General features: G+C 45.4%; 1 protein-coding gene across 2 annotated transcripts in view; it reads right to left on the reverse strand.

The window, feature by feature from the left end:
* The window catches only part of Cfap91 (cilia and flagella associated protein 91), a 51,025-nt gene that overhangs the window by 20,112 nt on the left and 13,859 nt on the right, over positions 1–17,054 (reverse strand). For both annotated transcript variants that reach the window (XM_050148974.1, XM_050148975.1), the window contains exons 6-10: positions 13,939–14,120; positions 9,580–9,757; positions 7,312–7,469; positions 4,234–4,416; positions 3,075–3,217 (exon numbers count right to left, since the gene is read on the reverse strand). In XM_050148974.1, coding sequence (XP_050004931.1) covers positions 3,075–3,217; positions 4,234–4,416; positions 7,312–7,469; positions 9,580–9,757; positions 13,939–14,120 — 844 coding nt within the window. The remainder of the gene's footprint in view (positions 1–3,074; positions 3,218–4,233; positions 4,417–7,311; positions 7,470–9,579; positions 9,758–13,938; positions 14,121–17,054) is intronic.

A 17,054-nucleotide genomic window follows, 5' to 3' on the forward strand; every position in this document is an offset into this window, starting at 1 on the left:
AGAGGCTGGAGGAGAGCGAGGAGGACGGAAGTGAGTGCTCAGAGGTATGGGGTTCTTAACGGGGACGATGGATGAGGGATGACATACACAACCTTGTGGACGTGCTGACAGCCATTGATCTGCATACTTTAAAGGGTGACCTTTATTGTACCTGATTTTTACTTCCCTCCCCCAGCTAAATGCAAAGGAGAAAGATTCAGGACACAAAACCTGGAGCTCACTGCCGGCAGACCATGCCGAAGATGATCCAATTCTTAAGAAAGAAGGAAAATGAGAGGGGTCAGAGACGCGCAGGTCTGTAAAGACAGGGAGAGCGGCAAGGAAGGAATAAACAAGGGGAAGATAAAATCTTTTGTTTTTCCTTAAGTTTTAAAATATCCAGTGTAGCCGTGTGTGTGTGTGTGTGTGTGTGTGTGTGTGTGTGTGTGTCCGCGCGCGCTTGCACACATGCACGTCAGTGCCATGACCACATGGGAGGGGGGTCAGAGGACTGCTTTCTGTATTCAGCTCTCTCCTGCAGCCTGTCTGAGGAAGAACTCAGGTGATTCCTCAGCAAGCACCTTTATCGGCTGAGCCATCTCACGGTCCCCCGTTTGTTTGGTTTTTGTTGTTGTTGTTTGATTGTTTATTTTTATTGATCAAAAAGAAAATCATTTTTTAAAGCAATGAAAGTAAAAATGTGGCAAGTGTGGTGGCATCCATCTATAATTCCTGGTCACGGGAAGTGGAGGCAAGAGGTTGGGAGTTCAAGGTCTTCCTCAGCTACACAGTTATCCAAGGCCGACCTGGGCTCTGTGAGACCCATCTCAAAGAAATCAAAACAGAGTGAAAATGCATTGTGTGCTTATAGGACGAGTGTCAGTGAGCTGAATGCCAGTAGAGTCCCAGGGATGAAGGGGGCCTTGGAAACACTCTGTCCCACACATCGGAGAGGCATAGTATAAAAAAGCCACACTGGATGCTTTTAGATATTAGAGATTAAGAATGGCAAACATCACATATCAAAACTAATGAAATGTAGCAACACTCAGTGTTTTGAAAGGAAATGTTTAGTTTAAAATACTTATATAAAGTTGATGAATGACTGAAATCGATAATCTATACATTTAATTTTTTAGTGTAGGAAAATAATCACAGAAGAACTCAAAGAGGAGATATTTAAAAATACAAGAAAAGGGAGAGTGTGACTATATGTCCAAACCTGAAAATTCATTGTTTGGAAAAATAGTTCCAAGAAAATGAGCAACCCTTCAGTAAAACAGATTAAGGAAAAAGAGTTAAGATATAAACAATGTTACAAATGAAAAAAAATGAACGTGATTATATAAACAATATGATCAGTGATCATGTCAAAAAAACTGAACAGATAAAGTGAGATTCTACACAAGATAATTTAACAAATGAATGCAAAGAAACTGTACATGCTGTAGAGAAACTGAGGCATGGGTTAAACTCTTTTCCATGAAGACACTAGTCCTATGTGACTTTGTCAGTACATCCTTCCACACTGAAGGGACAGATCGGCTTGGTCTTGCTTAAATTCTTCTCAGGGGAGAAGGAAGAAGAGATGCTCCCAGGTCACTTCAGGAAACCTGTTCAACTCTGGTATCGCACACAGGCAAATTAGAAGGAAAAGTAAAAGAGCCGTTTCACCCATGAGCAGAGAAGCAAGAAGTTAAACCAGATCCAACGATGTGTTAAAATGAGCGATGTGTCTGGACCAAGCAAGGTCAACCACGATGCAGGACAGATTAGCATCTGTAAACATTAGCTCTGGAAACACAGACGATCATTGGATAAAGTAACATAAGCACATGGCCAAAAGCTTTAGCAAATCAGGAGGAAAAGAGAGTTTCTATAACGCAATACAAAGTACAGAAAAAGTTCTTACAGAAAATGGTGAGCACAGTATTCAGGAAGGGTGAACACAGATGGAGACGCTGTCGGGGAGAAAAGACACATGTCATCATTTCAAAGGTCCTAAGCTTTTCCAAAGTGCATGTGTGTGTGTTCATATGGGAATGTGTTCTTATGTGCATGTGTAGGGATATGCTCATGCTTATGCATGTGGAAACCGGAGGTCAAACTCAGGTGCTGTTTCTCCAGAGGCAGCCAGCCACCTTGGTTCTTTCATATCTCTCAGTGGGACCTGGACTTGCTGATTACACCAGGCTAGCTGACCCATGACCCCCAGGGATGCTGCTCCTGTTTTCTAAGTTGCTGGGATTATACTACACCCAGCTTTCTTACCTGGGTGCTGAGGGTTGGACTCAGGTATTCATGCTTGCCCAAGGGGTTCTTCACAGGCTGTGCCATCCCCCAGTCCTCAAGGACCTATTTTTTTTTAATGTTGAGTTTGGGTTCCCATAAATTCTTATGTGTTACAAGAATCAGGGGAGCAAGAAAATATCTATGGACAAGAGGATGTCATAAACCAGGGATTCCAGAGTGTGACTCCTGGGCCTCCAGCAACAGCATCACCTGGAGACATGTGAAGCCTGCCCATCTCCACAGCCTCGCCCACATCTACTGAGCGAAACTCCGGGTGGAGTCTAGCAGAGCATCTCAACAAGCCCTCCATGGGATTCTAATGCTGACATCTGATGGGCATCACACTTTCTTGCTTAGTTGATTTTTAAACTAGATTTAAAAAAAAAAAAAAAGACCTTGGTCACATCTCCTCTTCCTCATGGTGCCCTCACAGCAAACATACAGGAAGAAAACAGAACGACTCTTAACAAAGTGATTCCCAATGCTAGAATTAGCTAACTTCATAGTTCCAGACTTTACCCTAAATAGAGCCCAAGTGGAAGCACTTTAAGAAAGTAATAGCTTCTGTATAAGGGAGGGTGACCCCTAGAAAGGCCTGTCATAGTTTGAATTGAAGGTGAACTTGCACAGGAGATCAGGACACACAGGGGACCTCTGACAGCAGAAGTCTAGAGAGGAGAAAGAATGCAGGTCGTGTTTCAGGTGCATGGTCACTGTGGTCCGTGATGACGTACAATTCAGGGTGCAGCATTGCTCTGCAGAGGTCAGAGAGGAAGCGTCTAGTCTTCAGAACCCCCTGATACCTTGTGAACCTCGGCCAACTCATAGTCCATCCTCGCGGCCCTCTTCAGAAAGCCAGCCTTGGTGGTGATGATCTTGGGCTTTGGAGCTTTGATCCTGGGCTGCGTCACAAAATCAGGGAGGCATGATTCAAGTTCCACTAACCCTGTGGGAGGAAGCATGTGGTTTTAGTGTCCCCTGCTTAGGCTGAACGGGCTGAAGGCGTACTGTTAGGACCGTGAGCTTTGGAAGGTGACGTCTTTTAAGAGGATGAACTGTTTCTAAAGCATCGAGTATGTGGAGTTAGCGTCTGCTCTCAGTGCCTTGGGCAGCTCAGTAAGAACCTATTCTAAACTAAAGATGTGTTCTACAGAAAGTACAGCCAGCAGCCAGCAGCGATCTATACAGCTTTATGACAGACAGATGGCGTCCCCGTTCTAAAGTGGGTGTTCACCAACTCATCATATTTTGCTCTGGAGACACCAGACAGGGCTCAAAGCTCAAGAGTCTGACCGGTAACTCAGGATCTTGGCCAGAGGATGCGCCAGCTTGGGAGCTAAACCGTTAAAAATTGAAACAAGTTTCTTGGGCTTCATAAGAGGCACAGAGCCCTTCATGAACTGACCACCCAGTGACTTTGCCCTTTAGATTTCATTGTTTGTTTCATAAGCCCAGGTAAAGCTTTTAAATAAAAATATATTTCAAGCCGGGCGATGGTGGCGCACGCCTTTAATCTCAGCACTTGGGAGGTAGAGGCAGGCGGATCTCTGTGAGTTCGAGACCAGCCTGGTCTACAGAGCTAGTTCCAGGACAGGCTCCAAAGCCACAGAGAAACCCTGTCTCGAAAAACCAAATATATATATATTTCAAAGCGTGATTGCTGTCATTTGTTTTTAGGTAGAAATCTTGCTGAGTGGCCCAGGCTAGCCCAGACTTCTGGACTCTGGGGATTGCAGTCTCCAGCTCTGAGAATTAGGAACCACAGACATTGGCTAACTACACCTAAGCTACCACGTTTCGTAGAGAACTGAATTTGCTCTGTGTTAGATTATTCCACAGGGGTTTTCTGTTCTTTGCGTCTGAGTTTTTATTACTTCATATGAAGCTGTATTGACAAGCACATGCCATCTGTTGGTCGTTGCTTTTCAGGCGTTCTATTGTTTACCTTCGGGGTTTGTTTACCTTCGTAGGTGTTGAGGTAGTGGTTTCTGACGACAAAGTCCTCTGAGTTGTTGTCTGGGAAACGACCAAGGCGAGACAAAGGCCCGTAGACCTGAGATGCAAAATCAGAATACTCCTTGATGATGTCTCTCCTCTGCAGCTTCCCCTCTATATTCTTCCCTTTTCTTAGGAGTTTTCTGATGTCTGCAATAAAGAGTGCTGCCGTGATTCTCTCCCAGATGCTACTCCCAATTATAAATGTAGACTAGTAAATTATAAATTAATAAATATAATTTATAAATGTAGACTAGTAAAGCAACTCGTTTGGGTCACAAGGAAGATATAAAACTGGGTAAATTTTACGATGGCCCACGACAGCCATGCAATGCAGCTCTGGAAACAGGTGTGCCATCTGTGTGGCTCTGAGAACTATGACAGGCAGGGTGGCAGAAGCTGAATCAGCTAGTGTCCTCAGTGTGGAGTTACACACACACACACACACACACACACACACACGTACACACATGCACACACACCCGCCCACACACTTCCCTTTGATGACTGCACGCTCTGGGCTAAGAAGAAGCAGTCAATAGAAGATTGTGAAATAACCGAAAGCAATTCAGAGTAAATAGAAAATCTACGTTATGGGCAATGCTAGATGAACCCACCTCTTTGTAAGGGGAGCACCGCAGATTCACGCTGGCTAACACCAGGGTTTCAGATGTCCTGGCTCAGAGCCTCCAGCCTGGCTTGGTGGGCAGAGGAGAAGGCGCACTTGTGCACAACCAAGCGCTCATCTGGGGAGTCCTGCGTGCACTCCCATCTGCTCTCCGGTCACTTCTCCCCAGAGAGCCATCCCTTCTGCAGCCCTCCCTGGGCCTCCGCCAACAGCTGTGACAGCCTGTCACTAGAGCGAGGAGGCCAGAGCCACTGCTGCCCTGCGCCTACCATTGACGGTCCATCCGCAAGACTTTTTATGTGACTCGGAGTGTTAGAATTTAGTAAAATAATTTTATCTATAAAAGTTGAATCCATCGCGGGCGGTGGTGGCGCACGCCTTTAATCCCAGCACTCGGGAGGCAGAGCCAGGTGGATCTCTGTGAGTTCGAGACCAGCCTGGTCTACAGAGCTAGTTCCAGGACAGGCTCCAAAGCCACAGAGAAACCCTGTCTCGAAAAAAAAAAAAAAAAAAAAATTGAATCCATCACTAGCTATGTCTTGTATTGAAGAGAAAAAAATGTCTAAATACATGGCCAACAGCTAGTGAGGTTAGCTCGAGAAAATAAAACAAAAGCTGAGTTCACTAAAAAGAATTTTCAAGTAAGAATTTAATTTCAGAAAAAAATTAATGTTCATGTATTTTTCTTTAAAAATGTGATTGAGTTGCTAGGGTGCATATCTTCAGGGTTTTTTTTTTATGAATTTGGGACAATCTGAAAACTTTCAGAGCTATTTTTAAATTTCTTTTTTAATTAGCTCCTTGAGAATTTTTGTACAGTGTGGTTTGATTATATTCGCCCCCTCCTCCATCCTCTCAGAGCCACGCCCCCTATTCCCTCACCCCTCCTCAGTCCTCTCAGAGCCACGCCCCCTTTCCCTTCACCCCTCCTCAGTCCTCTCAGAGCCACGCCCCCTATTCACTCACCCCTCCTCAGTCCTCTCAGAGCCACGCCCCTATTCCATCACCCCTCCTCAGTCCTCTCAGAGCCACGCCCCCTTCTCCTAGTGCCCAGTTTAGTGTCCTACTTTTGTCTTTTGTGTTCTCATCCATCAAGTCCAATCTGTGTGCTCATATATTCTTGGGTGTGTAGCTCTCCAGTGGGGTGTGGCCACTTGCCAGGGTCAACACTCTCAAAAGGTAACACACTGTTTAAAACGTTAATCACCTTCTATTTTAAGTGTGTGTGGAAGTGAGTGTTTGTGCTGGAGGCTGCCAAGTGCCACGGCACACTGTGAAGGTTGAGGACAACCTTCAGGAGTCAGTTCTCCCCTTCCGACCGTTAGGTCCTGAGGATCAGACACATTTACCCACAAACAATCTCAGTGGGCCTCAGCAAGGCAATTTTACAGGTAATTTTTAAAAGGTTCTTTTTCAGTAGGAAAGCTGCAAAATTAAACAATAATAATTCAACATTTAACCTGAGTTTTTAGTTGAGTTCTGTGTGTGTGCTGTACGTTCATGTGCATGCACACGCGCGTGCTAGCAGGTGCGGAGGCCAGAGGAGAACACTGTATGCGCTGTTCTATCCACTGAAACGGGGTCTCACACTGAACTCGGGGCTCGCTATTTCAGATACACGGGCTGCTCAGCCAGCCCCAGCGATCCTCTCCCCTCCTCCCTTGCATTGGCAGGACAGGCACACATAGCCACACCCGACTTTTCACCAGGTGCTGGGGGTTTGAACGCAGGTCTTTGTGCTGGCACAGCAGGCATGCTTAGCCACTGGGCCTCTCCTCAGCCTCCGACATAGTCATTCTTAATCCTGCCCTGAATGATCAGTGAAGTGAGTATTTCTTGTTTTCGGGCACAAAATGAAAATGTACAGTTACAGGATATATAATTATAAATATATCTGTGGCATTAAAAAGCTCTTAGAGAGAAGCAATTAGGAAAACGGAAGACTAAAATAGCTTAGGGGGCAAGCATTAAAAAAGAGTAGTTAATTGCCTGGCGTACACTTTTAATCCCAGAACTCTGGGAGGCAGTGGCAGGTGGGTCTTTGTGAGTTCAAGTTCAGCCTGGTCTACAGAGTAAGTTCCAGGACTGGCTCCATAGCTGCTGAGAAACCCTGTTTCAAAAAACCAACCAACCAAACAAGCAAGCAAACAACAAAAACAAACACCAAAACAGTTAAACAATAGGCTTCCTAAGTAGAGCTTTGGTCTGAGTGGGAAGCCTCATACCAACAATGGCATATGTGTGCCTGCCAAGAACTCGACTACTTATTAGAACATGGTCACCTGACCTTCTTAGCAATTTTCAGCCAATGTCCACCTTCCAAAAGTAGCTCCTCTCTCTTCCTTGCCTATGCAATGCCAAATCAGAATTCCATCATAGCCCAGCCCCCTCCCTGGCCGGCTCACGCCACAAATTACTTGACACGTGTGTGTGCTGGATCTGTGCCACCTTGGCCTCCTTCGCCTCCTGCAGCTTCCACCACTGGGCGTTCAGGTGCTTCATGTCCTGCTCATTCTGGTTCTCCTCGCGCCTCCTCAGCAGCTGCTTCAGAACCTCCAGCCGCAGGTCCTGCAGTCTTGGGGTGGGTTACAGAGCATTACTATCCCAAACCGGAAGTTCTATGGGAGAGCCACAGAAGGCCCTCCCTATGAGCATCATATTTGTGCGGTTTAAAAATACCACTGTGGTAAAAAAAAAAAAGGGGGGGGGACAAGTGAGCTGAAATCCTGGGGAGGCCACTCCGGCTGCAGATCTCTATATCGTGGGAGCTTGGGAAAGAGGGCGTGTTCATGCACACAGTGCGGAAGACCAAAAGCAGACAGATAGGGCAAGAGGTGGGCTCTCTAAGCAGTTGAACCTAGAGAACAAGAGGTTTGTGGACAGTACCAGACTAACCAGAGTTAAGAGGAGGAGGGAAGAAAGCCGGGGTAGTAAGCGATCTTGAGACAGGACTGGTCCCTACACATAGTAGGAACTCAGTTGTTAACCTTCCCTTTCCTTCGTGAATCTGTGCTCCCTGCTCATGGGTTCTAGCGCTGCCTTGCTTATATATCTGACCACATGCAAGTGGTGGCGATGTCTGTACCCTCCGCTGCTTAGGAACCAGTGTTTCTGCCTTGGGGAACCTGGTGTGTGCACACCAACCAGCACGTGGAAGGCTGAGACAGGAGGATATGTATTCAAAGCCAGCCTGGACTACATAGAGAAATTCTGTCTCAGAAAAAAGCAAAGGGACGATGGGGCTGAAAATAGGGGGACCAGAGAGGACAGAATGTGCCTCAGATCTTCCCTAAGTGCAGACAGTGAGGGAGGATGGAGCCAAGCGATCAAGGCTTCTGGAGACTGTGCTATTAACATGAAGGCACACAGCTCACTGCTTCCCAGAGTGAAGGATATATCGTCACATGCTACACAAGGAATCGGGTCTTAAGTACTGTGGTGGGTCTGTGACACTGTGAGGAGGCGGGACAGTTCCTGTCACCTAGTGACAGCAGAGCCACTGAAGCTCCACAGACCAACACATTGTTCCCACTATGGTGATGTTGTAAACAGATGCACTCGGCAGCCAGCCATGTAAAGCTTGGCCAATACAATACTATACAGCACATGATGATGGCAACAACTCACTACGTATGCTGACAGATTTATGCAGCTTGTTTATTGCTGTTTTATTTATGTATTTAGAGACAGGGCCTCATGTAGCCTAGGATGACTGCAAACTCAGTACACCGTCAGTGGTCTTGAACTCCTGATCCTCCTTGCCTCTAACTATTGACCACTGACGTCAACCTCCAGGCCAGGCTTTTATTGTTATTTTACTGTGTTATTTTTAAAGCTTCTAGTAGGGATTTTATGTTGGTGGCAGCCCCGTATACCTCATATTTACCGTATATCCAATGGAACCGAAGGGCCACACTGAGTGACCTTAGCTGTTCAGGATGAGAAAGAGCACTCTGAGAGTCACCCAGCGACAGGCCCACCTAGTGACACACTTCTCAGAACACACCCCACTGTTAAGCAGGCAGTGACTGTACTGAGTGGCACCAGGGTCACCCACATCCCTCTGTTAAGCAGGCAGTGACTGTATTAGGTGGTACCAGGGTCGCCCACATCCCTCTGTTAATCAGGCAGTGACTGTATTAGGTGGTACCAGGGTCGCCCACATCCCTCTGTTGAGCAGGCAGTGACTGTTCTAGGTGGTACCAGGGTCGCCCACACCCCTGTTAAGCAGGCAGTGACTGTTCTAGGTGGTACCAGGGTCACCCACACCCCACTGTTAAGCAGGCAGTGACTGTTCTAGGTGGTACCAGGGTCGCTTCTCCATCTTGCTTTTACTTCCATTTCTTCTGTGGCAGAATGGAGACAATAGTGCCTCTTTCATGAGGTTGTTGTGGGCGTTAAATGAGTAACCGCAGGAAAACTTCTCGAACTCAAGTGTGAAACAGAGCTCTCTGGAAGGTCTGCTCCGATGCAGACTGATGACTCTGACCTCCTGATTCAGTAGGATAAGCCCAAGACTATGGGTTTCTAGAGTGTTCTCAGAACAGTGTGCACAGAGTGAGCACTCTGAGTGATGTGTTCTCTAAAAACCATAATAATGATGGTAATGATGGTGACGGTGATGGTAATGTATGAACGCTGCTCTCACCCACCCAGGACAGCTCTCCAGGAGCCAGAGAACCTACTTTTCAATCTCTCCCTCTCTGAAGGCCCACTCCTTCCTCTCCATGGCGTTCATCATCTTCCTCCTCTTCTCAACCTGGAGGCTGTCGTTCAGTGGGGGCAGAGTGGCTTCCCAAGCACGCTTTTCCCGGGCCCGCTCTATCATCTCCACCTCAGCTTGTCCTGCTGGGAGACCTCGGCCTGCAAGGGAATGTCACAGCTCAGGAACACAGGGCACACCCACAAGCCACCTCCTGCCCTGCTCCAAATTCAAGCGTTGGGCTAGGTCACGACGTCCCTGGGAAAGGTTCCCTGGAGGCCTCAAAGCTTATGTACCCTTCATGCCTCCTCTTACTGAGGCAGAAGTTGTTTTGTTATAGAATATTATTTTAAGATGAGTTACATTTATGTATGCTGTGGAACATTTGTTTAATGATGCAAAGAAGTGTTGTATTCTTTCATGTTGCATTTGCTTAACTCTGTGAAGTTGTATTACTTTGCCTGCCTAAAACACCTCATTGGTCTAATAAGGAGCTGAACAGCCAATAGGATAGGCAGGGCTGGCAGGCAGAGAGAAGAAATAGGAGGAGAAAAAGATCAAGGGGAAAGGAAGAGAGGAGGATGTAAGGGGTCAGCCACCCAGCTACATAAACAGTGATGGAGTAAGAAAGAATGAAAGGTGTATAAAATAGAGAAAGATAAGAGCCCGGAGGTGAAAGATAGATGGGATAAATTTAAGAACAGCTGGTTAGAAACAAGCGAAGCAAAGGTCTGTTATTTATAAGTAATAATAAGAATCTGTGTGTACTTATTTAGGAGCTGCGTGAAGAGATGAGAGTAAAAAGCTACCAACATTTTTGGTTGCATACATGTTCCAGGAAAGCACTGGGGAAACTGTCAGTGGCCACCAAATTGTCACACCTTCGAAAGTCCTGTACTAGACAAGTCCATGTTTTAAAATGCAAAGAGGGGCTGGAGAGATGGCTGACCTTCCGAAGGACACAGGCTCAGTTCTCAGCACCCACATAGTGACTCAAAACCATCTGTAACTCCAGTTCCAGAGGTTCTGGCACCCTCTTCTGGCCTGGTGGGCACTGGACATATTGTAGTGCACAGATTAATAGACAGGCAAAACACCCACATACTTAAAATAAAAATAAATAAATTTCCAAAACGTTAAATGCAGAAGGGAAAACAGATCTGAGACTGGAGCCTTGCTGGATGAAAGTTAAAAAGAACCATACTTTTAAAAAGGAACAGATGACAAAGAAATAATCCTGAGCCAAGAATCTTCCTTGCATCCGTCCACTCTAGTGAATGTACGGTCTAGCAGTGGGCCTCACTTCCACCTTTAAGAGTTCAAATACTGATCTAGTCATAGTCATAGCTATAGCTCAGAAGCACAAGTCAGGACTTAGCTCAACTTAGCCTCCTTTGACCCAGGGTTTGGGACCCAGTTGCAGATTTTATAGCTAGCAGATCTAAATGTAGCTTCGTCTTGGCCCATTATCTTCATAGGACCAAAAACTTTTTTTAAGGAATTAGGTATCAGGAATTAGTTCCTTTTTAATATTTTAATTTTTATTTTAAGAATAATTATACAGAAAAGTCTAAAGAAAAATATATTTCTACCACATACAGTGAGCTACTTCTTAATTTTCTGTTCTACTTGTTCTACGTCTTTTGTTTATTCATCAATTCATTTAATGTATGAGGAAATACATATGTTTAAAGAAATGAGTAGGGCTGGAAAGAATTAAGAACAATTAAGCATTTTAAGAGTTCGTGCTGTTCTTGCAGAGGACCAGAGTTTGGATCCCAGCGCCTACATCAGGTGGCTCACAACAGCCTATAACATCATTTCCAAGGGATCTCGCTCTATTTTGGCCTCTACAGGTACCTGTACTCACATGCATACACCCTCCCCTGTTCCCCTCACACACAATTGCATAATTACAATTTTTAATCTAAGTAAAATATGTTCTTAAAACGAAAATGTAACATCTTAAAAAGAAATGAATAATCCCTTGTCTAATACATATGAAAATAAATATATCTCCTATTTGTATAGTTTTGTTTAGTAATTTAAGAACAAAAAGTATGAAAATACCATTTTCATACTAGGCATCTGTATCATCTATCAAATATCTTTACCTTTTCTAATGAAAGAAATTTAAAAATTAAAACTAAAGCTAAAGATTCTTATAATCACGAGCCCCGCTCTCCTCTTCCCTCTCCCAAGATAAACACAGAAGGAATTTAGAGCATTCTTCCTAACCTTGGCATTTTGGCACTCTGGGGAGTCAGGTGTCTGTGACTTCTGATAAGTTACATTTTGTTTTATTTTCAAGGCAGCGTTTCTCTGTGTAGCCCTGGATGTCCTGGAACTCACTCTGTAGACCAGGCTGGCCTCAAACTCGCAGTGATCCACCTGCCTCTGTCTCTCTAGCTCTGGGACTAAAGGTGTGCTTAAATCACTTACAATATAGCAAGGACTGTTCAAATTTATCTACTCGTCAATAGATCCCTATCATAGAAGTATAATGATTCCTATCTTACAAATAAAGAAACCAAGGGCCTAAAAGGTGAAGCCAGTGGCACGAAGCGGAGGTCGGGATCAAGCGCAGCAGTCTATACTGTGTTCTTACGCGTCGGCAGCTATGCCCCTCATGAGGCAGGAACCAGAAACCAGATTTGATTCGAAGATGAAACAAAAAGAGCTACATAGAAACAAATGAACCGACTTTAAAAAGAGCACACGTGCTGTTTTTACAATCACATGCAAGCTGGATTCACGTGTTATCTGTGTTTGCTCTTAGCCAGAGGATGAAAAGCCCTTACCCGTGTATTATGCTGAAACACCTCTTTACTCCACTCCATGGTGGGGGACCCTTAACTGCACTCTCAGAGCCATCCAGGACTTCATTCGGTTTAAGCTCGCATCTCTGATGGGACCTCTAGATTGTCTCAATATCTACATCTACTCAAGGCTGCAGCAAACCCCCTCCTCTGGTCTCCCAGTGTGACCTTCTCTAGGATTCTCACAAAAAAAGGCTTCAGTCTGGAAGTTAGAATTTAAGATAGGATCGCGTTAATCTGGGGAAACTGCTAAATACCCGTTGGCGGGTATTTCTGCTGGGTATTACAATTCCTCCCTCCTTCCCACAGGGTTTATAGTCAATCTCAGTTGCCACCCCACAGGCTTTGCAAACACAAAGGAGCTCATGGATTCTGTGGGGAGTTTGAAAACTGTAGCTATCTCTCACAGGGACAGTTAGAGCATGAGTAGGGATTTCAGTTAGAATTACCTGAAGATATAAGGAAGGAAATCACACCCGTTTGAGCTCCCCACTCACAAGCGTGGTCTGTGTCTGCCTTCCTCGCACCTCTGTAGGCCTAAAGAACCATTTTTAATTTCTCTATAAAGTCTTGGCCTGTCATTAAGTGATTAAGCCCATTCTCATTTGCTACAACTAGGCTGTGATCTTTCCCAGTAACTTTTCTAAGTATTTGCTGCCCGTGCAGTAAGGTTATTAGTCTTTGTGCGTGTGTTGATTTCATGCTCAGCTCTCTTGTGGATCATTTTGTTTTAGCTGGCTTCATCAGTGTGCCGTTTTGAGACAGAGTCTCACCAAGTAACACTGGCTAGCCTGGAACTCACGGAGGCCCACTTGTCTCTGCCTTCTGAGCGCTGAGATCAAAGGCGTGCGCCGCCACATGGCATCTTAATAGATTTTTTTTTAATAGATCACATTTTATTTTATGTGCGTGGGTGTTGTTTTGCTTGCATGTATGACTGTGCACCACTTACATGCCTGGCTTCTTGCAGAGGCCAGAAGAGGGTGTCGTATTCCCTGAAATGGAAGGTACAGATGATTGTGAGGTACGATATAGATCCCGGGAGTTGAACCCAGGTCCTCTGGAAATCAGCCACTGAGCTGATTCCCACTGAAGTAACCACTGAGCCATCACCCCAGACTCTTATTAGGGTTTTAAATAGTTTTGCTGCTGACCCTTATCCCATTTCTTTTTTATCTTGTTCACGCTCATGTCATCTTACCTCTCTGTTGCATTCTGGGACTCATCTTCATTTTCAAATAAATCCCTGGCCACTTGTCTTCTTTTGAGAAACGTCTATTCAGGCTCACTGCCCAGTTTTAAGTCAGGTTGTGTTTGCTTTCCATTGCATAGTGTGCAGTCCTTGTATAGTCTGAAGACGGAGACTAACCCCTGCCTAATAATATATTATGTACAAATATTTTCTCCCAGCATGTGAGTTATCCTTCACTGTAAAAAGCAGAACTGCCTGAAAATGCGTCATTCCCAGGAACTCGGTAGCTTGCACTGCTGTCTGCAATATTCAGTGACAGTTACCAACTCACCCCAAGTCAGGTTAGCCAGGGTTAGGAGCTCAGGAATAGTGTCTTGACACACGACATATTCTGGAGAGTACGGATCCGTTTGCACATCCGCATCCCGGTAGTCGGTCTGAGTGCCCACAGTAGACTTCGAAGGGATGACGGTATACTTGGAAGATTCAGAAGAAAAAACAAATGGTTCTATCCTAGGAGGATAAAATTAAAGGTTGAAACTCAATGTGAACATTTAGAACACTACAGAACCAGGTAAAAACAAGTCCTCGGGCTTCGTTAAGACCCCCCCCCCCCCCCCCCGCCCCCGTAAATGCTCACAGAGTCCAGCATGACTACGAGTGTGCCCGTGTGCCCTACACTTCCTAGAGAACAACCATGTTGCTCTCACTGGTACCAGAACAGTGAGTGGACATAAACAGTGTGTGTGTGTGTGTGTGTGTGTGTGTGTGTGTGTGTGTGTGTGTGTGTGCGCTGCACAGCCAGAGACGGCTCTCGGGTGGGGGTGCTGCATCCCCAGGATTGCTCAGCTTCGCTGCATTCCCTGCTGCGTCTCTGATCTCAGTTATAGCCCAGCTGAGCTGTGTCTTTGCAGAGATGCAGAGGACAGAACGCTCGCTGAAGGCACCAGGCACCAGGACCCATGTGTCTTCGTGGATGATGGCTCTTTAATCAAGGCTGGGATAACGCAGTGAGCACGTGGGAGAGTTAGCAAACCCCTGCCACAAAAAAATCACCTGCAGGGAGACTGCAAATGCATCAACAGAAAGTATAACCAGGGGCCAGTGGGATAGCCCAGTGGGTAAAGGAGCTTGCCAACAAGTTTGATGAGCTGAGTTTGATGACCTGGAGTTATATGATAGAAGGGCAGAACAGATTCCCGCGTGCTGTCCAGTGTCACACGTGTGCTCCCACACCCACATACAAACACACACCCCCAATAAATAAAAACGTGCTTTTCTTTTCTTTTGCTAGCAAACGTATCCTGGTATGGGGCATATACCTATAATCCAGCACTGGGAGAGAGGGACACGGTGAGCTGGAGACAAGTCTGGCTATATAGCAAGAAGTTGTCTCAAAAAACAAATGCACAAGTGAAAATATTTATACTGGGGCTGGGGAGGTGGCTTAGGGGGTAAAAGTGTTTGCTGAACAAGCCTGGTGACTTGAATTTGATGCCTGGAGCCCACTGCAGGGGCATGTGTCTGTAACCCCAGAACTCCTAATGGAAGATATGAGACAGAGAAAGAACCAGCAGGGAGCTCAAGGGCCATTTAGTCTAGAACACACTGCACACAGAGAGAGACCCCCTCCCTCGGCTAGCCTGGAAACACTCACAGAGAGACCATCCCTAGGCTAGCCTGGACACACTCACAGAGAGACCTTCCCTAGGCTAGCCTGGACACACTCACAGAGAGACCTTCCCTCGGCTAGCCTGGACACACTCACAGAGAGACCTTCCCTAGGCTAGCCTGGACACACTCACAGAGAGACCCTCCCTCAACAAGAAAGAAGGAGAGACCCGATTCTCAAAAGTTGTCCTCTGACATACACAGACTGGCATGGTAGATGTGTGCCCACCCTCACACACATAAATAGACAGAGGAATGGACAGATAAGAGCATATGGAAACACAAAAGCCCAGAATAGCCCAAACAATACTGCACAATAAAGGAGTTTCTGGGGGTGTCACCATCCCTGACATCAAGCTCTACTATAGAGCTGCAGTAATAAAAACAGCTTGGTATTAGCATTAAAACAGACATGTGGGTCAATGGAATCAAATTGAAGACCCTGATACTAATTCATACACTTATGAACACCTGATTTTTAACAAAGAAACTAAAATTCTACAATGAGAAAAAAAGAAAGCATCTTCAACAAATGGTGCTGGCATAACCGGATGCCGACATGTAGAAGAATGCAAATAGACCCATATCTATCACCATGCACAAAGCTCAAGTCCAAGTGGATCAAAGACCTCAATATAAACCCAGCCAAATGAACCTCATAGAAGAGAAAGTAGGAAGTAGTTTTGAACGCACTGGCACAGGAGACTACTTCCTAAATATAATACCAGTAGCACAGACTTTGAGAGCCACAATTAATAAATGGGACCCCTGAAACTGAGAAGCTGCTGTAAGGCAAAGGTTACAGTCAATAAGACAAATGGCAGCCTACAAAATGGAAAAAAGATCTTTGCCAACCCCACATCTGACATCAAGTAACTAGACACTAAAATTGCCAAATAATTCAATTTAAAAATGGGGTACAATCTAAGCAAAATTCTCAACAGAAGAATCTCAAATGTCCTAAAGACATTAAGGAATTGCCCAACATCCTTACCCATCAGGGAAATGCAAATCAAAACGACCCTGAACACCTGTCAGAATGTCTAAGATCAAAATGCCGATGACAGCTTATGCCGCAGAGAGACAACTCCATCGCAAGTGGAAGTGCAAACTTGTACAGGCATTTTGGAAATCACTATGGCAGTTTCTCAGAAATTTGGGAATCAATGTACCTCAAGACCCAGCAATATCACTCTTGGGCAAATACCCAAAGGACACACAATCATACCACAAGGATATTTGATCAACTATGTTCATAGCAGCATGGTTAATAGCCAGAACCTGGAAACAACCAGATACCCACCAACCAAAGAATGGATAAAGAAAATATATGTGGTGCATTTACATAATGGAGTACCACTCAGCAGTAAAAAACAATGACATCTTAAAATTTGCAGGCAAATAGATAGAACTAGAAAAAAAAAAACATCCTGAGTGAGGTAACCCAGACCCAGAAAGACAAGCACAGTATGTACTGACTCATAAGTGGATATTAGATGCAAAGCAAAGGATAACCAGGCTATAATCCACAATTCCAGAAAAACTTGGTAAAAGGGGGGACCAAGTGGAGAACACACATAGACAGTCCCAGGAAGGAAAAATAGTGCCACGTCCACAGCAGTGACTGCCGTGTAGTGACAAAATGCCTCTGCGCTGGCTTTTGCCTGCTGAAGGATTGGGGTTAGAGCTTCTTGGAGCGAAGCCCCAGGTGGTCCCCCTGGCAATCAGCAGTCCAGAGAGGACCTGATGCCCTAGGCAAATCTCGTATCTGGAGAT

Source organism: Alexandromys fortis, unplaced genomic scaffold, assembly GCF_014885135.2.
Source record: "Alexandromys fortis isolate MF-2015 unplaced genomic scaffold, M_Fortis_MF-2015_v1.1 scaffold_4, whole genome shotgun sequence".
In the NCBI taxonomy this organism is placed as follows: Eukaryota; Metazoa; Chordata; class Mammalia; order Rodentia; family Cricetidae; genus Alexandromys; species Alexandromys fortis.